This window comes from Strongylocentrotus purpuratus, unplaced genomic scaffold (genome assembly GCF_000002235.5).
Source record: "Strongylocentrotus purpuratus isolate Spur 01 unplaced genomic scaffold, Spur_5.0 spur5_scaffold_7, whole genome shotgun sequence".
NCBI lineage: Eukaryota > Metazoa > Echinodermata > Echinoidea > Camarodonta > Strongylocentrotidae > Strongylocentrotus > Strongylocentrotus purpuratus.
The window spans coordinates 38,244,297-38,267,489 of NW_022145613.1; the positions used below are offsets into that span (position 1 = coordinate 38,244,297).

Here is a 23,193-nt window from a genome sequence, read left to right on the forward strand (position 1 = left end):
CTTAGGCAATTCACATTGTTCAATCAAGCAAGCCTTGGAAAACTATAACTCAATTTTCATCATGTGTAGAGCTGACAATTAGTAAAATTAATTATTATTATTGTTAATCGTGGTAGCGTAGTAGAAGAAGTTCCTAGGAGTAGAAGTGGTAGTAATATAATCAACAGTAGTAGTTTCAGCAGGAAAAACATCTGTAGCAGAAGCAGAAACAGATAAACAGCGTTGTTATATCTATAGGTGTATACTTGTGTGTCACTTTTGATCGTTAATTAATAATAGCACAACAGTTACAAATGTGCAAGGTACGCTTTGTATATTGTAAAACTAAGTGTAAAGTGTAGATAATTTTTTAGAATGAGTTTTATAAAAATTCTACAAAGTAGTATACGTAAAATATTGCTAAATATTTCATTATCCGTTTCAATTGGTGAGAAATGAAAACGATAAAATGCGTTCGTGTCAATCATTGATTCAGATCATAACGATACCATCCTGTATATTTATCATTCCATTGCAAATATTGCTTTTACGTGTCATGAAGCTTTTGCATAAAACTAATAAGAGGTGTTGTTACAGGTCAAATACATTATACTCTTTTCCCTTCTTGACAGATTAATACTACAAATACATTTTATGGCTTTGATTTGTTAGAGAGTAAAATTTTAATTCATAATTTAGAGCATTATTTTCGAATACTAATCTAAGAAAAATACACTCATACATATATAATTATACAGTATTCAAGTTCACAATAGGTAGTGTTGATTTTGATTCCGACTATAATTTTCGAGTTACTATCGATAAAAAACGTGTTTTCACATCTATATGTTATCGCTTTCATGATTTGTTTTGATAATCTATATCATTATACACATTATCACTGTAATCAGTATCATTATACATCATCATACATAATACCTGTCATGAGCAAATGTGGGAAACAAATAGGATGAGAAAAATGAATGCGTACCTTCAAAATGATTGTGTTTCTTCTTACAACATTCCTTTTGTAGAAATAACTTTATACAAACTACATGTAAATACATTTATTTATCATTGATTTCTTCATGAACTTACATTCGAATAGTTTATTCCGATTTCAATTATATCAGGTCATTGTTGCATACAATGTACATAGGCCGTATCGTTTTGAATGTACTGCAATGTAATGCTCGCCGGGCTCGCCCCTTCTGCATTTGCACACACCGTGCACGACCTTGTGTATTTGTGTATCCAGAACATGGGAAGAAAGTGAATGCCCGATTCAGCTGTGTGTAGGTCATGGCTGTGTATAGTAAGAGCATTTCTGAATTTACTCCTCGAGTATGAAATCTGTTGTAGATATTGAAGTAGCGAGAGCTGTATGGTGTTTACCGTATTATAGCTTCACCATTGTTACTGTGGTATACCTGTTGTTTTGGATATGTCAGTGTGCTGTTTTAGGATTGTTTATATTTCATTTGCTATTTCTGGTTGGCCATTATTCCCACTGACAGGTGCAGGGTTTAGGGTGTATCTTTTCTCACAGATCATGTTATTTTTGGCGGAGTCTATGAAGAGAGTTGTTTCTTGCACGATCCGTTCATATCGGGACGAACAGACACCCGATTTAGCCACTAATCACATGCTAATGCAATCCAGGCTGCATTTAGCCAGTACGACGTTGAATAATTACTCACATTGCTGCATGGTCGAAAGCAGGCAGTGTGACGTCACACTTCGTCGTTTAGCTCCAATCCCGTCTGGTCGTCGTGCACGGGAGAAGCAATTAGATCTGTGCGCGCTGATTGGCTGGCGGCGATATTAAGGAATGCATGACGACAATTCTCGCTCACGATGACGTCGATCGGGGCGCCTTTCGGGGGGTCTTCGTATTTTTTTCTCGTCAACCACAGCGATGAATTGCCTTCTATACATATACACAGCGATGTATTGATATAGGTCCGGAGTTGCAAGCCGATGAGCTTGGGAGAAGCGTCGTTGTTCGCGAGCCCGTCTCTCAAGGCAGGTTACAAGTGAGCCCCATACCGTTAGCACTGCGATACCATTGTATCAGTCTGTGTTGTCTGGTTCAGAGGGTTCCTTCGTAGCTTTGCCGCGCGGCTCAGTTCGGGAGGAGATTCGAAACCCCCTCTCGCACTTTCTCTCTCTCTCAGGCGGGGCAAGCTGGATTATCCTAGCCAAGCACTGTCCTGTAGTTGGCCGCTGATTTGTCATCAAAATATCGGATCTTGGAAGCGGGCCAGGTTTCGCCCGTATATGGCGAGCTCCATGCACGTGTTACTTCCACCGTTACAACTGAATTTTAGGACATTCTTAAGCAAGTGGTCTGAGGAAGAGTGGGCAACAGTGGACCGAAACGGCACCAGGCGTTCGGGTGAGGCATTCAATTAAAACATCAAATCGGCTTGACTAATTAAATGCACTGATGCCGTGATTGCAACAGTCAAATATTTTGTTAAAGGCATGCGATTTCTAAAGTATACTTATGTATCAGGTTTTCGTGACTCGTCCCTCATATTCCAAAATACCTAGAGTCAACTGTGTGCAACCTGTAAGATGTTTTTGAGCACGTAAAGCTTTTATTTTGTTAACTTGCTACAGGTCGTTTGCTTTTTGCCTGTTTGATGTCTTAGCTTAGTAGGCTATCTAGATTTAATATGCGTTATACCGTTTAGAAATTAAATTATCTTATTCTTGCATGATGTTCTTTTGGAAATCGCAGAATTCATGTATCTTAAGCAGGATTTGTATTTGATTGTTTTCCTAAATTTGGTTTCCTAGTTTTGGAACACCGTCTTCCCTTGCTAAAGTACTCTGATCCAGAGAGAGGTTATAGCGGGGATGATGGCCATTTGTTTACTCTCAGACATCGGTATTCCAAGATTAGATTTTTCGAATTTTTAATATATGTCCACTTTGTGTCAATCTTAGGCAGTCCATGCATGCTCCCGGATCAAAGAAGACCGCATACTCAATAAAAGTACGTCTACTGTAGTAAAGAAGGCAAAGTACGTTCACAGTCGTGGACTCACTTAGCCTCTGCGATGCATTCAACTGTCCCGGTCAAAATGTGTTTCTGCATGCGACCATGCATGCTAAGAATATATTGTGCGCGTGTGTGTGGGTGTGTGTTTTTGTCTATGTGTGTGTGCGTGGAAAGGTGGGTGAGGGGCTGTGTTTGTATGTTGATGTACATGATGCTTATCAGCACCGAGGCCAATATATGGAAGTTGTATCGAGGATAGATTGGATCAGGGATTCCTACAGTGTGTAGGCGGGTATCTTTGGGAGATTTAACGTTGTGCTCGTGTATGTTGTTCCTTCATCAATAGCTCAAACTTAGCGATGGAAATGATGAACATAGCGATTAATTCATGTGAGACGACAGGATTTATATACCAAGAGATAACTGACTGTGAAATGGAAACTATAAATTTAGTAAAGAGAGAGAGTGTTCAGAGATGCTACTTCTCTTCATGGAGTTGAATTGAATAAATCGTCCACATGACTTGTGTGGGAGTCACTATCTCGTAACTTCAAAATCTGGAGCGCAGGAATGAGAGATACACTTCTATCTGTCTTTTATCACTGATGCATGGTGGATACATTGAGCATCCTTTTCTAAAAATTGTTCTCTTCGAAGTGGGATGATTACACCGATACGTCAGGACTTCTTCGTCCAGACACAAGTTGCGATTCCTCCTGGCCTTGCCGCTGATGGTGGATGTTTACAACTTGGAAATGGAATATGGTCCACGAAGATTTAAGGGCCACCAAGAATCTAACCCTCAAGGAATATGTTTTTATCTCTTTCATGTACAACCAGATGACAAACCAGGAAAGCCCAGATAACAGGTATTTTGCGCGAAGATATTTTCCTCCTTTGTGCATTGATACAGGAAATGATAAAGGGATTAACTCTGATGATTTATTACTTTAAGTTTAAGCATTCTTACCTCTGTCAATTTGTTTGTTTCTATCCTTCGATGACAAGTGGATCAGTTGCGCATTATTCATCAGGATAAATAGCTTCGTCGAGTCACCTTGGATAATTTGTCACGAAATGGATAATTTGTCACGAAATGACTCGATTCTCTTTCTTCAAGGATGTACGTACAGCATGCTCTACCACATGCACAAACGGTGTAGGTATGTCTAATCTTGTCGAAACGTGGGTGCCTGGTAATACATTGAAGGTATTTCCCAGCTGTTTCGGGGTACCTGCTCCGATCATTACCTACTCAATTACTGAAACATATTGCCGACACTACCAAGCTAGTCTCGCAACCGGTGTGTGACATAATTAATCTTCCTTATCCTATACTCTAGCAATAGAAAAAAAAATCAATTATAACCTTTGAAACGGAGATCTATCTAGAAATATTACTTTCTTAATCAATTAACAAGCAAAATGTATTGCATTGAATGATATTTGTTTTACCGATACATTCGTTGGATAATGAACGTAGATCTGGGTAGTATTTACAGTACTTTATTGTCTATGTAATATTCTCTATAGTAAAAATCACAAGTAGCATATAAAACAGGGAATGACTTGGATCCATTTTACTGCATTTGCCATACTCATCAAAATTTCTTACTGGCGACGTAAAATATAAACAACTAGACTAAAAACCAGCAAATAAATAAATCTTGGCCTGTATTTCCATTACAAGTCATTAAAATGTAAAACTTTATCTTTTTGGTTTGAGAGGTTTGGAATTTCAGGAACTGATCATTTATCACATCTGATACGACTTAGCTTGAGGCCGTTCATACCATCAATATTTTAATACAAATAAATATGTTTATTTATTTATTTCTGCATGGTTCATCAAATTACAGAGTATGGTCAACAATGAGAGTAAACAAACAATAGCGGTTTAAAAAAGGGAAATTTACAATTGTTTTTAAGTATGGGCATCAACTTAATCGTCAATCTCCGTTATGGATTCCTTCCTGTATACGTGTAGTCTCAAAAACAGATCTTTAGTGAGAAATACCGGTTACATTCATGTATTTTGGCAGATAATTTTCAAAGTCATCATAATTAGGCCAAGTCAAAAGTTCCATATCATGGAAATGAGAGTCATGTTGGTCTCGTGTGCCTTCGATGAACTGGGTTGTCAGTGACTGCAACAAATTCGTAAAAACAGTTAATTAATTGGGCTCGAGTAATTGCCAACCCTTAATTGCAACTTGTAAGGTTTCTTCTTTAAATGGAGCTGATTACTGACACAATTCTATGTCAATGCGGAGATGAAAAGAGAAGAGGAAAATATGACTACTGTGCTCATATTTCACTAAATTTACTATTGGATCTGTTTAAACATTTCAAGAAAGTTGTTTTTAAAATCTCAAAAGTCAATTTCAATCAGATCTAGCTTGATGTGTTTTCAAGAAGCAAGGGGCATTATATTGATCCTATAAACTGTTACATTTACCCATGTATATACATTAATTTACACTTTGGTCTTCTCTGTACTATACTTGAAAGGGATAGGCTTTATAATTGGTTTCCACTATCTCCATAATCTTTCTGTAATCATTATCATTTGAAGATAGGTTTTTAAAGAAGCTAAACAAAAGAGAAAACATACAAAATATCAGTTTTGTTTTCGTTTTATGGCAATTAATTTACTGCATTTTGAGTCTTTCTTTTTTCCCTTTATATGGCTTTCATCATACAAAATGAATGTGCGAGTTAAAAACAAAATAAAATATAATTATTTTTTTTAAGAACAATGTATTTAAAGCTAAATGTTTGGATGAGTTTTATCATTAGGAGACTGATATATTTGTTTCATTTATGTGAAAGCAAATCTTGTTTCATATCGATCATTCTGCAATACAGTTGTAAAAAGAAATCATATAGTACTACGTTCCTGTTATTTGATATTAACTAACTCGCATCCAGAAGTCCAGTTCAATGCACCTAGTAAAAATTTAACGTTCTCCAAACTACAAACACAAGGAAATATATCGCGTCACGGTATATTGGCCTTTAGACATCCGTTAATCTCTATCACACTATCGCCCCCGTGTTATTATCAACTTGATTTAATGAATTCTTGACTGGGAATCCATACAACATTTTACAGTTATATCAACAGAATGATATCCACGATATGTCTCTGTGAGAAACTGGTTGTTGACTTCTATATAAAGGCCACCCAAGGAAAACTTTTCTCACATTTCGTTTCAACTCCCATCAGTTTGTGGACGCCTCAAAAAGTCTACTCGTTGCCTTTAGGACTTAGTCAGTTGGTCAAATGGTTGCCGTGAATTGATCGAATGGTTGCCGTGAATTGGTAATGTTATATTTGATTTGATTTTTGGATTTGTTTTTCATTTCGGAAGATCCGTTGCTATTATTTATGTTTGTTATGTTATTTATTCTATGTATTTTGGTTGGAATATATTGGACCTTAAAGTCTGAATTTCCATTCTGCACAGGGAATAGGAAGACGCGATACCTCTTTGTAATATAGTTATGTTAAGTTATAACTTAATCATATAGTAAACGAGAGAACAACTTAGGCTCACTTTGCATGCTGTTACTGTTACCTGAAAATATTATGCTTAGTAGTAATACAAATTGCACTTCTGAATTGGAGAGTTAGCGAATATCATCCTGATGATTTCACAGGGAAAATATATCTCAATATAATAAGTTTTAAAATTGAACTTTAGAATAGTGGAAATGAGGGACATATCGCTATACTTAAATTAAACAAATATTCATTGTCTCGTCTACGAACAGTTGTCCTTAGATTGATCCTTTTTTTTGTATTGATTCTTAAAATTTGTCTCAATTTATACTAACTCATATTATGTTGTATGATAAAACCATACAAGCACAGACATGATAACAACAAGGAAGATATATTATTGATACTTTGTGTGTTTTCCTTTCTTATTTAGCCGTGTAAGGGCAAGAAAATGAACATTAATGTATCAAAATGAATTGGTTTTTCTTTTCGTTGTTGACCAACGAGCGAAGAAGATATCCGTAGACTGAATGAGTAATAATGAATATAAACAAGAGGATTTTGATGGTTTTATAGATTAACATAGAATATATCCGTGTTTAATTCGCACTCAGCACATTCTCTAACTGTAGACAGGAGGCTTGTGCGTTACTCCTTTTCAAAGACCGCGACTTCTTACAATATTCCCTCATTTATTTATATACCATTTAAAAGATTATGTGATTTAATATATATAGAATAGCAAGTTTAATACCAAGTTATAATTTTGGTCAGTGAACATTGTTCATAGCGTGCCTTTCTTCTCCGAATCCAATATTGAATTAAAATTCAGACAGAGAAAGGGAGCTGTTTTGCTTTATTGTTGTAATTCACAGAATATTCTCGGCTGCCATTTGTGATGCACCATTGTCAATTTGTACCTGTTGTGTGGAAAAACTTTTGAAGTTGAGTGATTTTGCATTTAAGCGAGTCAGCTTATGTAGAAACACAGTGTCTCGCCATGGGATCATTTTGTGTATAAGGCCATGGATATTCACTTTATATCTAGTTCATTCCGTGATAACTATATGAAGGCGACATATGTATGATTATTATTCGTCTTAAAAGAATAAGAGGACATGATGAGCATTGGTATGAAAATATCTTCTCCTTGATGCCGGCTATATTCAAAGAATCCTTTTAAAGTATGCAGTATTATACTGTTAGCGAGATCATAGTCTAGATATGCACTAATACCTGCTTCATAGTCTCATGATCAAGATGAACAAGAACAACTGATATCTGTGAAAGCAATTTAAAAGAAGAAACCGATGAATAATATTGATTTGTTTGATTTTCTAGTACTGGATCCGAATGATTGAAATATCTCAAAATGTAGAAGCTAATAATTTGTAATAGTTATTAATAATGGAACTTTGCCTGACGTGATAACCGACAGTTAGCACGGAAGCCGTACGATGTGTGAAGTATATATCGACGTTTAAACAAGGACATTTTATGGCTTCACAATATTTTGATGATTAAGTATAGCTATTTAAATTGATTGTATACAAAAGCTCTGTCATTTAAAATTTCATAAGTTCTTAGGCCTAAATGGTTGTCATTATTCGATTTAGTTGATATTTGGAAATGCGTCGTGTTTCAAAACGACAATACACTTTATATCCCAAACAGTTTTATCCCCGATAGTTTCGAAATTTTTTCGATCTGAAATATTGTAAGTACACTTTTCCATACATGTACTTACCTTTAAGTAGAACATTTCATTCGATAATAAAACATAATGTTCATATTGTTTCATTATCGAATGAAATGTTCTCATTACGTTATGGTAGATAGCATCTTCTTCTTTTCAATAGTAGTTAATGCAACATATTCAACACTTTTGTAACGAACAGGTGTTTAGGGTTGAAATATAATAAACGATTATACATGAGGGCTGAAAAATAACATAAATGCTTTTATAATGGCGATAACATTTTTAGTTCAATCTTACTGGTGGAATGAAAAATGTGATTTTCTTGGGAATGATTAAAAGAAACTTCATATGCATCGTACGCTAGCGCATCGTAGGCAGCACACACAGTCATTCTCATCCATACACGACGTGTATGCATCTATCTCCCTACGCTCCAGCTACCTACCTCAGTAAAGGGGCTGGGTTTATTTATAGCGCCGCTATTTGCGGAGAACTGTACGACAACGTCGATTCTGACGTCATACGAGGGTAACCCTCGAACCCTTGTGACGTCAAGGCGAGCGGCTTACACGCACAAACCTGTATGATGCTGCAGTCCCAGGTCCGCGTCTAATGAAGCGTACACCAGCGCTTTGCTGATGTCATAGCTTCTTCATTCGATATGAGGCTCGCCCGAGTAGGGGTTTATACTTTTGTCGCAGAGAAGCAGTGCGTTTCACTCTTGCTTGCTTGTGCCACCAACCAACATCGTTTCTTCAGTCTTCGTCCTCGTCAATGAGACTGAGAACGAGGAGGAGGGCCCGGTGTTTTGGTCAACAGCAAACATAAACAAGCAGTCATCATCACTTTTGGGCGTTCATTAGTCAACTGTGAAGTTTTCCACTTTTTGACATCTTCCACGTATTTTCATACCTTTTCTACTGGACATCAATTGTTCGTCTGCTACAACATAGTTTTTACTCATCACAGGGTGATGAAATAAGATCTTGAATATTTTTGTACTTCCTGACGAAGGTAAGGGCTTACAGATTCCTATCAAATATTCCTCTGTTTCACCAGTTCACTCTATCTACTGCGACATCCAATTTTAGCAAAGTTGATTAAAAACTTTTGACTGTTTAATAATAATGCAGAGAGAGAAAAGTTTAGTTAACAGTGTTACATCCTGTTGTTGACAAGATATGGCTTCATGAAGATGTGTCAAAGATTGTAGGGCTTCTTTCATCTCTTGATTTTTCCTTGTAGCAACATTTCTTTTTATGTTTATTCCTTTGATACCTTCTCAAGATAATTATATTCCAGTCGTGTATTTAAGCATTGCTTTGCAAATTTAAATTTTCTTACAGTACTTCAAGTGTTTTATGCCTAGTTTACATCACTTGATGAAAGTTGTTATCATTTTCTTCCTTCGTTTTCCTTAGTGATATTTGAAAGGGGTTTTAATATACCGAAGCATATTGTATTCATATTTTATTCACTTTGTTGAATGTAAAGAACTATAATTATTACCTTTCCCAATACATGCTATTGAATATTTTCATATCTATTTATTCAAAAGTTGAAAGAAATGACTCAATTTCGTTGTTGATAAAAACTAAAGTAAAATTATTTCCACGAGTACTCAGTAAGGGAAACTTCAATTTGAATCTGATGTTGGCCCTTTTTGAGGGCATGTGGGTGAACGTTTGTGTGTGTACGTGTGCGTGCGCGTGTTTGTGAGTGACTCTGTTTGTGTGTATGCACTCTTTTGTGTTTTCATTTTGAACACATAATGACTTCTGACTTTTATTTTATTATAATGGCAGTTAATATCTAGGATTGTTATCTATTATACTCTATACTCTAAACCAAAGATCGTTTACATTTATTATATCGCACATTTAAAAGCTCATCCTTTGATCATATTTATGGTGTACCTGATCATGAAAATGCCTCTCCTATATTAGAACCAGAACCCTGCTATAAAGTTGCAATAGTGTGTATATATATCACTTCTTTGTACATACGAAATATATATACGTTATTGGCCAGGGTATACTGACTAATAACGTATACATATCGTATTTACAATGAAGTGACGGGTAGCTGTATAGGCTAATATCATTAACCACCGGGCCTCATCTAAGCTGGCTGCACATACTTGGAATATTTTCCGCATCTAATTGAAGTCGACGCGCCATGGCCAACGGCATCCCTTTGCCTGGTTGTTGCCATTCAATGCTACTTATATTCAGTTCTCTTTAGTACACTTAATTAAAACTAGATCTATGGAAAAGCTAAATATTCATTCGACTTCGATTCGCATAATATATTTGTATCCATATTTATCCAGACTTTACAATACACGTGTATCATTTGATATGATATTATGTCGAGATAAGGGGATCGATTTTTCGGGTTGTACATTTCGGTTTAAGGTCATAATTATCCAAATTCATATTCTTATGCTAAAAGAACCATCTTTGATTTAAATAATTCAAATTCTAACTTCATGTAAGCTCATATTATTTTGCATTTTGGACTTATATATTTTGAAAATATAAGGAAGCAATAACATTTATATTGTAAATAGACATCAATAACGACAATGATGCGAAATATCATTCCACATAGTAGAAGTTATCAAGTTTCATTATAATCATAGATGATAAATGAATTCCTTCTCTATATGTATTGCTATGCCTAGGACTATTGGTAAACCCTGCAATAATATCAGTGCATAAGCTACACGGCGCCATGCGATGGTATAGGCAGCTAGCAAGCGTTGTGCATTATGTGCGTGGTAGGAGGTGCCTGTCCACATCAATAGATTTCAATACAAGGGTTGGGTATGGCAATGTACTATCACGAAGGCATCCAATACAAGCCTTATACATCCTCATATCAAGGAGAGCGGACAGACTCCGGGGTATTCATAATATACCGATATAAAACGAAATAAGATGGAACGGCCGCTCAATTTTCATCATCAAAATTCTCAATACATCGGGTAGTAGACATGGCATTCACTTCAAGTATGTAATATTCCTCTCGCTTCCCTCTCGGGGAAATAAAGATTTGCCCACTCGCTTTTTATTCCCACCAACGTGGCCACATTGCATGTTTTTTTTACCCAACCTATTACAGACAATTATGGATGGATGTTTATTGTAAACCGTGCAAACACTTTGCCCCGCCTTAGTTTCCAGAAATGCAATAGCAGATTCAGTGGATAAGAGGGTAGCGCGATTTGCGTAAGCATCGCGTGTATATGTACACAGCATACATCAATTTTGGTAGCCACTTCAGAAGCGAATTGCCAAGTGTTTAATCGTTTTACTCTCCTTCCTATTCTTTTCCAATATCTGTGGGGAAAAAATATGCAGAGCCCAAACATGAGGCGCTTATTGTGAATATGATTTGCCGCCTTCAAACCGAGGACTCTGAAGTGGATATCAAACTAAACATCTCCACCGTTACGTTTACCCTCCTAATCCATCAAAATTAGAAGATAAACTGTTTCAAGTATTTGCGTTTGATAAATGTTTACATCATAGAAACGAAGGGTTTTGTGTGCCTACGCTTTTTATTGCAAAGAGACTGAATACAGGAAAGAAGTATGTCAATGGTTCCCTCCAGTTATATTTCTTAAAAGAAATCCGGCTTTACAATCAAATTGATATGAGTAGAAGGCAATGAGAGACGATAACGTTTCATTTGAATACATAGCGGTTAATTTTTCGTTATTTAATTATTGTATGAAGATGTCTCGTTATGAAAGGAAACAGGCGGGGTAATTTATTTGTTACCCAAAACACCCAATATTTGGCAAAAACTGTACCTGTTTTATGTTTCTAATTATGAATTACTAACACACAATTATGAGATGGAACACGCTTTGTTTGCGTAATTCATCGCAAAAGAAATCATAAGTAGAGTATATTTGGAAGCTTACGTCAGCTTTCATTTATCCCCTTGAGTCTTCACTAATTCATACATGTAGAGCAAAATGAGTGAATGGTTTAGTCGCAGTGATCGTAAGAAAACACCCACGTCATTGCATGCTAAATCAGATTTTTGTACATAGCAAGGGTCTTTTGATATATTCTATTTACGTCGCCTCGGTGAAGCGAACGGACTTACTACTTCGTTGGCTAGAATTATCTGCATTTTTACAAAGATGTCTCCGAAACGTTAGCCGCGTTTGCCGCGATAGCTTTCTCTCTCTTTCTGTCTCTCTCTCCCTCGTATCTCGGATAGCTGTATTTGTGTGAGGTGTAAAATCTGCTCTATAACATCTCCTTTTGGGATACTGGAATTCTTTGTTTGATTATCGTAGTTGTTTTCTTGTCCAAATAACATGTATAATTGCCTCAACGCAAAGTACAGCGCATCACTAATGAGTGATTATGCAATTGTTTTAGAAAGGGGTATTGTAGAAAAACATGATTGTGATTTAAGTTGCAAATGGTACTCCAAAATCGAGTTCCCTTTTTTTTACCAAAAATTTTTGTTTCGCAGAAACTAGATATGACAAAGAGTATTACTTGAAGTATCCACTTGTACAAGACGCACTTCCTAAAAAAGGCATACGTTAGACATAAAATTCTGCGGTTTTTTCATTCTAAATACAAAAGAGTTCATCCAAAATACTTCGTGGAATCTGGGCTTTGGAAACAATTCAGGAAGTTCTTAAAATAACAGTTTCACCGCCCTGGTATATGACTACAGGAAACAACCCTATGATACCAATCAACAAAACTTCCACTACTTTTTGTGTAAATAGGCAATCTAAAGTGTTCCCTCCTCATTTTACGATAGAAGCTCTTGGAGAGTGAAAGTACATAAATAGACATGCAAAAAAGGTAGGCGTACTTTCAATAGCAATCCTCTTATTTGCCAATCATAATTTGTAATTATTTGTATGGACACGGTGGTTAATGTGTGGTTCAACTCTGTATATACAACACTATACAGGCCTTTGGAATCAGACGATATCGCAGTGAATGCCGGGAACTTCTCTTGGGTTTGCTGAGATTTGATGACGTCAGATCAGATTTAACCAATTAAAAAACGGAGGCCGTGCTTAACGCGGGAATCTTCTGCATTGCTTCCAAGTTTGGCAGCCCTTTAAACGGCGTCGCAAAGAGACTTCAAGGGGTGCTACCGCTACCCAAGATTGACCATGATGCTGGTAGGCGCACCCACATCCTTTGGGACCGGGTATCCACAATTCAATGGCTACCCAACCTATCCTTTTGACAACGACTTCGAAGCCTATTCAGGTGCTTACCTCAATAATATCATCCTAAGTGTTCTACACCCATCGTCTTGAACATTTTCTGTAAACACATTGCAATTTCTTTCAGAATTCACCTTTTTACTAGGTTCGTGTAAAACATTATATCGCTCTTAAATGTGGTGTCGAGACTGTGTATCATTATTTTTATTTCATTTAAGTTATCCTTTCATGATCTGTGGATTAAGAAATTTCAGTTAACATTATTCTTATTTCCTCATCTTGTGAAATAGCTAATCATCCCCTCATTCTCCATGTTATGAGCAATTGCGCGTTCGGCATAGTCTCTAAAAGGATATAACAGTCTGTGCGATTATTCAAATGATACTGTAATTTAAATATAGATAACGGAAAACGACACAAAAATAAAAAATGGGGAAATATTCAGACAAGTTATATTCGTTGTGTACTGACTTTATTATGGAATGTTGTGATCAATCCCTCTGTTTATGTTGCCTTGATTTCACCCTGTAACACTGCATGCAAACCTTTCACCAGATATGCACGAAAGTAATCATTGCAAGTGCCTGTTTTTGTTTGTGCGTTTATCTGTCATTCACTGATTACCAAGTTTTTATTGATTTTGCTAACTCGTCATCAATAACGATCTAAGTAGTTAATATTTCTATCCATATTTAAATCCAATCTCATGGCAATTAATCCAATGTATAGTGCACTAATGAGAGTCAAGGAATTAATTATTTTTAATTAATAATGGTACAAATAAATGTTAAATCACTTAAATAGTGACTTAATTCACCGCTAACATAGAGATACTAATGTTTTATTACCAATTATAGGAATAGTGATGTCTCGCAGTCCTAAAAAACCTCAACGCAAAAATTCAAATAGTTATCGTAAAGCAAAATTTTGTAAGACCTCTCCAAAAGTTTCACACAAAAATGATACTACTTTACCAACAAAATAATTGTAATTTTAACGCTTTTTCTATCTTCTTTTCATTAAAGGCTACATCGATCCGAACGCGGGGTCATCCCAGTATAATATACTGGAAACCAAACTGTTTCAGAACCTTACCAGTCCCAACCTACCAGAAGGAAGTCCAGTCAGCCCACCACTCAGTACAGACGGGACGCTCATCTCACAACAACAACAGCAGCAACAACAACAACAACATCATCCACATCATCATTCACCTCCACATCACCAAGCAACTCAACCGCATCAACAGGTGCAACAGCAGCATCCTCAGTCACAGACATCACCTCCTCTTCAACAACCTCAATCTCAACAACAACAACAACAACAATCCCAGCATCGAGTAACACCACATAATCACCAGCAGCATACCCCTCATCAATCCCCGCAGAGGCAATCTCCCGTTACCCCTATGCCGGCCAGTATGCCCTCTTACACCCCGAAACAAGACGCATCCTCACCGCCTTGTATTGTTCAAACGCCAGAAACCTTCTCATCAAACTATAGCAGTCAACCGGTTTGCACTACCGCCAGCAGCAGATTGCCTAATTTTCAGGACTGTTTTGGCCCTCCAGGATTGAGGCCCAGTTACGAAGAACATTCACCAGAGTTTCCACCATTCAGTTCAATGACGGAGTTTCTGCCAAGTGCGACTCAACCAGAATCCTACGACAGGGAGTACCCGCTCCCTGCAATCCCCTCTATGGCTGAGCACATAGCTTACCAACATGCATACAGCCCATCCTTAACGGGTGTCACTCCTCCAACCACATCTCACAGCACGTATTCCCCTGTGGCTCAACAGAACGATTATTATGACACAAGTTTTACGCATGACGTTTCGACTATCCATGTTGATGCGAGCTTACCACCTCATTTCGTTTGGGGTACTTCACAAGAGGGTCCCATTCCAACATGTACGGAAACATCCATCTTGGAAAGCAAGCCTCATCATTACCCAATGCCACCAAACCCACCGCTTGGTTCTCATCATAATATTATGGTCGGGGCAAGGAGAAACAGTCCCATCATGTCACTATCACCAGAAGGACCTATGATAACCCCGCCTAGGACGCCCTCTCAGGAAGGCATGTGTGCTGTGTGTGGGGACAGTGCAGCTTGCCAACATTATGGCGTCAGGACGTGCGAGGGATGCAAGGGTTTCTTTAAGGTAAGATATATACTGTCTAACTAACTAATATTCAGTAATAAGATAGAGACGAATTCAATATTAAATGCATTCAATGCATCATTCATCTTGGAAAGTACGTTTTCGGTTAAGTAAGGAAAAGTGAACTCTAGATGCCTGTGCAAGAATTCCTCATGACCAGTTTCCCTAGGAAATTTTCTAATATGAAAGTATTCCGTTAACAAAAGTAGCATATGGTAACGTCACTGTGCTCTCCACACTTGAAGGCATGCATTTGGGCAACTTTGAGGAAATAACAAGTCTAGGTATTCCCTCCGGACGATCGTGATGCAGATAAGTAGGACTTTTTCCAGAGTCTGCCTCATAGTATTGACGTCATAGAATGCCAGTTACAGAATTGAAAAGTTCCGGAGTTTTTAACTTGTGCCTTCCCTGGCAAGCTGTCAAATTGGCAATGACTGCTGCGTCTGAGCCGACAGTTGTGCCGCCGGGAAGGGGGCGAGAAGGGTGAGAACAGGAAGCCGCAATCTTAGAGCTTGAGGCGGATGACACAGCGTTACCCTGGTAACAAAGCTACAAACTCCATTACAAAAGCGAGTTACAAACTCCACCGCAATGTCTCAGCTAATCCCCATAGATTCAGGTTGTCATAGTGTGTGATGTGACGAAAAAACAGGATCTTGCATACTTTTCAAAAGTCTTAAAGTACTTCTCCACTCCAACATTTTGATCTTAGGCAGGTCTTTTAATTCAATGCTTTTAAAAATGATAAAATGTATCAAAGCAATTTAAAATGGTAAAAATAGTAATTGTAAGATATTTTGTATTTCATTTTTTTCAGAGGACAGTACAGAAGAATGCCAAATACGTGTGCTTGGCCAACAAGAACTGCACGGTAGACAAACGACGGAGGAACCGATGTCAATATTGTCGCTTCCAGAAGTGTCTAGCCTGTGGGATGGTCAAAGAAGGTACGTTTGGTCACCTCATAATATACCATACACATTTTATTTGATTGATTGATTAATTGATTTTTATTCGCCAAGCTTCCAACATACAACAATATACAAGAATAACAGATCAAATTAGGTCAGCTTGAACAGGATAACCCACGAAAGCTTTTCATCATACTAAATTATTTCTATCTCATAAATGAACCCTTGAACTTATATCGTAATCAGGCAATGCATTTATAAATAGTGTATCATTATTACCTTGAACCCTTCTTGATCAACAGAAAAGAATGTACAAATATTTTTTACCAATTTCAGTAAGGTTGCTATAAAACTGGTAGTACGATATAAAACACTACGACACACAAACACTGTATTAATTGGGTATTCCTTTCTCTGTTCTCTTGCAGTTGTTCGAACCGATAACCTTCGAGGGCGACGAGGTAGACTGCCCACCAAACAGCGGAACTCTCAGGATCTCCCTCCCCCATCCCCTCCTGTCAGTTTGATCACAGCCCTGGTCCGAGCACATGTTGATGCCTCACCAGCTAAAGCCAACCGAGACTACAGCCAGGTAAGTACACAATTAAAGGTCCCGACGTTTTCATATCGCTTATTACAGAAAGGGTAACGTCATTGGCTATAACTTCGTCTAATGGCTTAATTATTCATGGACTTCCAAAAGAATATTTAACAAGATGAGATTTGAGGGAGGAAGAGAGAAAAGAGTTATGATGCATGATAACTATTAACAGACTGCAAAAGCAACTTTTAATGTAGCTATGAATAAGGTCTGCAGCGGAAGCAAAAGATTTGTGAAATTGATGGCTCGAAACAAGGTGAAAGTATCCACCCATTCCCAGTATTATTGAACAATAATTTCACTATGACGTCACACCGTTAAAAGTGGGACAGGAAGGGAAAGGAAATTACATACCGAGCAGAGATGGGCGAGATTTGATACGATGGTTCTCCATAAATGCTCCCGCCCGTCAGGCATGCTCGACACGGCTTGATAAAGTGATGGATGTGATACCTCTAGATGACGTCACTCCGTCATTATGACGTCTTACAGGGTAGTGAAAGATAGAAGGGAGAACGAAAATAAACACAGCTGCCCCTATTTCCCTCAGCAAACCAGGATAGTCTCATGTGACGTCACAATGCAATCAATTTCGCCAGTGGGGCTCACGGGGAAATAGGCAGTTATATAAAAGATTAATAATAGATGAGATGGAAGGAGTTTTACGAGCATATATGGGTCGGCCTTTCAGATCAATGGTTTGCGTGTAATCACTTGGGACGTGGCACTATATTAACCATCACTCTCTCTGTCTCTCTCTTTCTCTACCTCTCTACCTCCATCTCCTTACTTCCATCTGACTTGCGGTTGGATTGACTTCACAGTTTCGGCTGCCAGGTGACGTCATTTCACCACCACCAGACAACGAACAGCTGCAAATCTTCTACGACAACTTTTGTTCGTCGATTGACGTCATCCGATCGTGGGCGGAGCGTATCCCTGGTTTTAGCGATCTCTGCCGAGAAGATCAAGATTTGCTGTTCCAATCATCATGCCTTGAGCTCTTCGTTCTCAAGATGGCGTACAGGTAACAAATTTGTTCTCAAACACTTGATACAAAATCTTTTCTTGTATAAATATTCATAGGAAAGGGTAGCCAATGATTAAGATCCCATGCTTTAGAAAAAAAGGATGTAGGCTTCTCAATTTCCTTTGCCTTTACCTAAAATGTAGAAGAAAAAAATATCGCGCACTGACTTTGTTCTGACAGCTTTGGAATCAGTTTATACTTTCCGATTTCGGTTTTCTGTTCATTCTTGTGATGTACTCTGATGAGGAATAGACGAAAAGCTTCAGAATGTCTGTATTTCTTACAATGATTATTCAATAGTTAATTTCTCATTCTGTCTTTTTCCCACCACAGAGTAAACCCGGAGGATCCATATGTAGTATTCTGCAACGGAAACGTCCTCCACAACCAGCAATGCGAACGGGGCTTTGGGGAGTGGCTAGACGATATACGGGCATTCTCCAAAGTACTTTCATCCCTTGAAATTGACATCTCATCGTTCGCATGTCTGTCATCTCTTGTTCTAATCACCGGTGAGTGGTGAACATAATTATCAAACTTATCATTCATTTCCTTTATTGAAAATGTTAAAGTACAATTCAATTCATTATCAAAATTAATTATCAAATCAGAGAGATTGTATACTTTACAATTTTTAGCAAACAGCTCGTGACAGCCATTACAAAAATTTAGGAATGACACAATCAAAAATTATTCAACTTAAATTTTCGATTGTTCTATGAATTTTATTTTGCTTTTTTTTCTTCTTCAATCTGATGTGTATATATAAGGCAAATTGATATTAATATAAATTAATTAAAAGATAAAGAGTTCCGTTTATTCAAACTTTAGTAGAAATTTATAGCAGGGTCTTGAATTATAATTGAATGTCTCTCATTATTTTTCTTCATTCCTTCATTTACTCTTACAGAGAGACACGGATTAAAAGAACCAGAGAAAGTGAGTCAACTGCAAAACAGGATCATTAGCTGTCTCAATGATCACGTGACCTACAACACTTGTGCGCAAACGCGAGCCAATTTCCTATCCCGGATGTTGATGCAGCTCCCTGAGCTTCGTGTGTTGAGCAAGAAGGGACGCCAGAGATTATGCGCACTCAAAGTGGAAGGTGCAGCCCCAGTACCTGGCACCATCGAAAAAACTTATGAGCCTAACTTGCCTTATTAACTCTGGGTTCAAGAAATACTTGATGTTTCTACTCTGAAAGGCTGCCTTCTGAGCCAACAGATATTCACATTAGTTGATTGACATGTTTTACTATTCTCACAGTACAACCAATTATGCTTTACGTTTATATTGTCATACACGATTGTGAATAAATTATATATAGGTTTGCACCTTCGGTTATTTAAATAGAGTAATTTTAAATGTTTTAAAATGAGATGAGATGATAATCGCATTTCTATGATTTTTTTTCTGTCAAGGTAAACCTTATTTATCCATAAAGATAAATTACTCTTTATAAATGTTGCGGTTAATCTTACTTTTTTCCCCCTCTTACCTTCATCTTCTGTTTTTTGAGCACATAAGAATCATGTGAACAAATTTGTACTAAGAAAGCATGAAATTTCTCATATAAATATTCATTGGGGGAAAATAGCTTCAATTCTACATTTTGATGTATTTACCATGTTCACACAATTATCGAAGCGTAAGCAAGTCAAGTTAATTTCATCGCTTTAGATAATATACGCCTAAATTTTATCAAATTTATACGTTATATCGATAACAAATTGTGACGACCTGGAAAACTACGATTTAGCTGGTATTATGATAAAAATCAGAGCATTATTTTGCATGAAGGTAGTTGTGACGTGGGATATATCATGAAAACTTATTTTTAACTTGTTACAGTGCAATCTAGGATTGACTTGTAAACCATGTGAACACTGAATTATGAAAGAATAAATAATTGCAAATTCAAGTTTTTTCTATAAAACACATGTCGGCTAAATAGCTATGAGATGACACTCATAATTAGTTAGTCAGGTATACTTTTTCATTTTGATGACTTTAATCTCTTTCTGTTATTGTATTTAGGACGGGTTCGTGAGACAATAGTCGTAAATTACACATGTATTTTTGTACGGGGGTAACAGTCTTACAAGTCGTAAATTAAAAAGTTTTAGATTGATTTGAACAGGAGATATTATATCATGAAAAACATTGCTTTTACCGGTCTTTCAGGAGCTCATGCAGAATTACATCTCAGTTTCACCAAATTTCTACGGGACATTTTAGCGGTTTGATACGTAATTATTTTTTATTTTGTTTGGCTGCTTCATTGATCCGCAAGGTTTCTTTACAACAACAAAAGTAGCGCTAGTTCAATATCATTATGCATGATTTCTCATGTTTATTCACGATGTAAAGATGAAAGTAAAAGTAGTTAAATTGTTAGTTAGCAGCTGATAAAACGCTTTGTAAAAAGGATATGATAGTAAGTAGGGATTTAAAAAAGAACGTTTGTAAGCGTGGCCAATCTGCAGCTGTATGTATTGTTTTCAAAGAAAAAAAGCACATGATAAATTATATGTCGTAAGGTATTGTAGAATGATCTAGTGTATAGTACCCATAAAACATATCAATTTTGTTTGCACTACCTAACGTATATTCTTAGGGAACTTAGAGTAGTACCTCTTGTAAATCTATACTTACACCAAAGGTTATGATTTTGAAAGAAGTTTAGATGTGCAAAAAGAGTATCATGATCATCACTGTACAAAGCTGCAAACCACTTATGAATCTAGCGAAAAATATTCTTGTAAATATGGAAATATGAGGTGTTGTGGAGATCCACACGAAAACGTGAGATTGTAGATAATTTTATAGTTAAGATACTAAGTAATGTATTGCAGTACACGATGTCTATGCTATGATCACTCAAATGTGCTAATTATTATGTATACGAAAAGAGATACATGAATATTCATTATACATATAAACTTTGTTACATTTTGTTTACGAAAACATTTTGTTTACCGATTGTTGAAGATGAAAGAGGAGGATATGATGTTGCACGAGTAGACATGCTTATTGGCAGGTCCACTGCCTGTTTGACACTGAATTCTTACTGGTTCTGTAGAATAGTCATTTTATACCATTTTGCTATGAAGATGAAAAAAACAGAAAATGTTGCAGTCTTTTTACATTATTGCTAACGTGGACATGTTCTGTGGATGTTTCAAAAATGCATATTCAATGACTTATTTAGATGAAGACAAATCTTTGTAGGCCTATGACTGTTTTGATAATTTGGGTAGCATATACCGTTAACTCCCTACCAAGTCTCAAAAGTGAGAAAGATGACGTAATCATATAGGGTGAATGAACGGCCAATAATTCAATGTCAGTATAGACAATACTCTTAACTTTTAGCCGTTGTGTCTTTTTTTGAAATGCATTATGACTGTGAGCACATTTTGATAGATGTCTATGCGTTCTTGCGTAACACTATTCGACCTTATAACACGATAAAATGCAATTACTTTGCTGAAAGTCCTGTTACGAATCATATACTGCCAAAATCTGTTTGTTATCTGGATACTTGAACACTGGTGTATATTTTTATAATGTGAACGTAGTGAAAATCAAATCTGTGAATCTCTTACTGTAGCAATTTTGCGTTTTAAATTCGAGTGCTATTTTTGATGTGAGATATTAACACCAATTAATTTCCCATGATAGTTACACTGCACGATGAATCATAGACGTTAATTACCCATCTAGTGCAAGATTTGTTTTTATTCTTTTGTGGTTATTTTGAATTTGAAAAATAATCCAACTAGGTTATACATTCAATTTTATTTTGAACACACTTTAAATGTTTCTGCCGCATAATGTGTAATGGATGTTGTCTGTTGTGATAGATGCTTTAATCTTTATATACAATTTATATATGGTGTTGATGATTCTATTCGTAAACTATCGCATCTCAACATTTAGTGCAATGTCGTCCTCGTTTTATATGGAAACAGATGTGTGCAAAATTGAGCACGTTTATACAAAATCGTATATCGGAGAGAGAGTGTGAGAGAAAGAAAACTATCAGAATAAAGTTATTATTTTTCTACGTATACATGTGCCGATAGTAAATGTACTTAATTATGTTCAAATATGAACGAAAATGTGGTATTATCTTTGATGAGCAAGCCCCCGAAAATAGAAACAGAATTTTAGTCATTAAAACATGAAATCTGCTTTATTGGGGAAACGATTTTTATTTTTAAAAGATAAAATTGATCAATCAGATTATCGGAATCATTTTTATATAATATCAATCAAGGAATTGAAAAACTATACTATCTGAAATAAGGATATCGTATATCAAAATGTGAAACCTTGCAAAAGTCAGGCTATACAATTGAATGGAGAGGAACATTCTAGACATGGGTTCCTTCTTTAACAAACGGTTGAATCTTTCTTATGTTTGGCGTAGTCTCGCTAAGAGACTCGCACGCTTGTTCTTATGTCATTGAAATAAATACAAGTACTTTTAGGCTATGCTATGAGTGTATATGTTCTTCAGAGTTTTATATGATATTACTGCTAAAATAAAACGTCCACTGACACGATAATTACTTGCTCAGATTTCTTGTATTTAATGTGTTCTTTGATTGACATGAATGATTGCGATGCAATGTGACGTGCAGATTAAGAAGAGCAGGGTCGTGCATGTAGTGAATATTTTCTGAGATGGAAATATATCAAGTCAAGAAATTTGGGAGGGATGGCAAGGTTTACATGATTTTAAAAAGGACTGACGGGTGAAAAGGGTGGTCCTTACATGAAGTGCTGAGGAAATAATCTATGAATTCATCAAGAACAAAACCTTTCCATCTCATTTTCATTTTCATCTTATTTTGTTTCAGCACGGAGACACGTGCTTCAGCCAATGACTGTTCTTCTGCAAGTCTGTGCATAAATAAAAATACAAATTATAGGCCTATATATGAAAATACAATACATATAATTGAACGTCATATGGTAATTCCATTGTTTCTCTTTGTATTGTAAACTTCTCTTTTTTAAATTAGTTTGAACTGGTCTCATCACATCTCATCATGC

The 23,193-nt window shown here is 36.6% G+C and overlaps 1 protein-coding gene across 3 annotated transcripts; it reads left to right on the forward strand.

The window, feature by feature from the left end:
• The first annotated feature begins 1,497 nt into the window (after nucleotides 1–1,497).
• On the forward strand, nucleotides 1,498–22,716 carry LOC581160 (nuclear receptor subfamily 4 group A member 2). Of its 3 annotated transcripts, none has more exons than XM_003725097.3 (8): nucleotides 2,292–2,377; nucleotides 13,150–13,457; nucleotides 14,440–15,581; nucleotides 16,402–16,531; nucleotides 16,924–17,087; nucleotides 17,921–18,123; nucleotides 18,460–18,638; nucleotides 19,037–22,716. In XM_003725097.3, exons 2-8 carry the CDS (start codon nucleotides 13,358–13,360, stop codon nucleotides 19,291–19,293), a joined length of 2,175 nt encoding a protein of 724 aa, XP_003725145.1. In that variant the 5' UTR covers nucleotides 2,292–2,377; nucleotides 13,150–13,357; the 3' UTR covers nucleotides 19,294–22,716. The 3 variants fall into 3 exon arrangements, with proteins under 3 accessions (XP_003725146.1, XP_003725145.1, XP_786266.3); XM_781173.5 differs by lacking the exon at nucleotides 2,292–2,377 and adding an exon at nucleotides 8,849–9,207; XM_003725098.3 differs by lacking the exon at nucleotides 13,150–13,457 and having other exon boundaries at nucleotides 1,498–2,377.
• The last annotated feature ends 477 nt before the right edge of the window (nucleotides 22,717–23,193 follow it).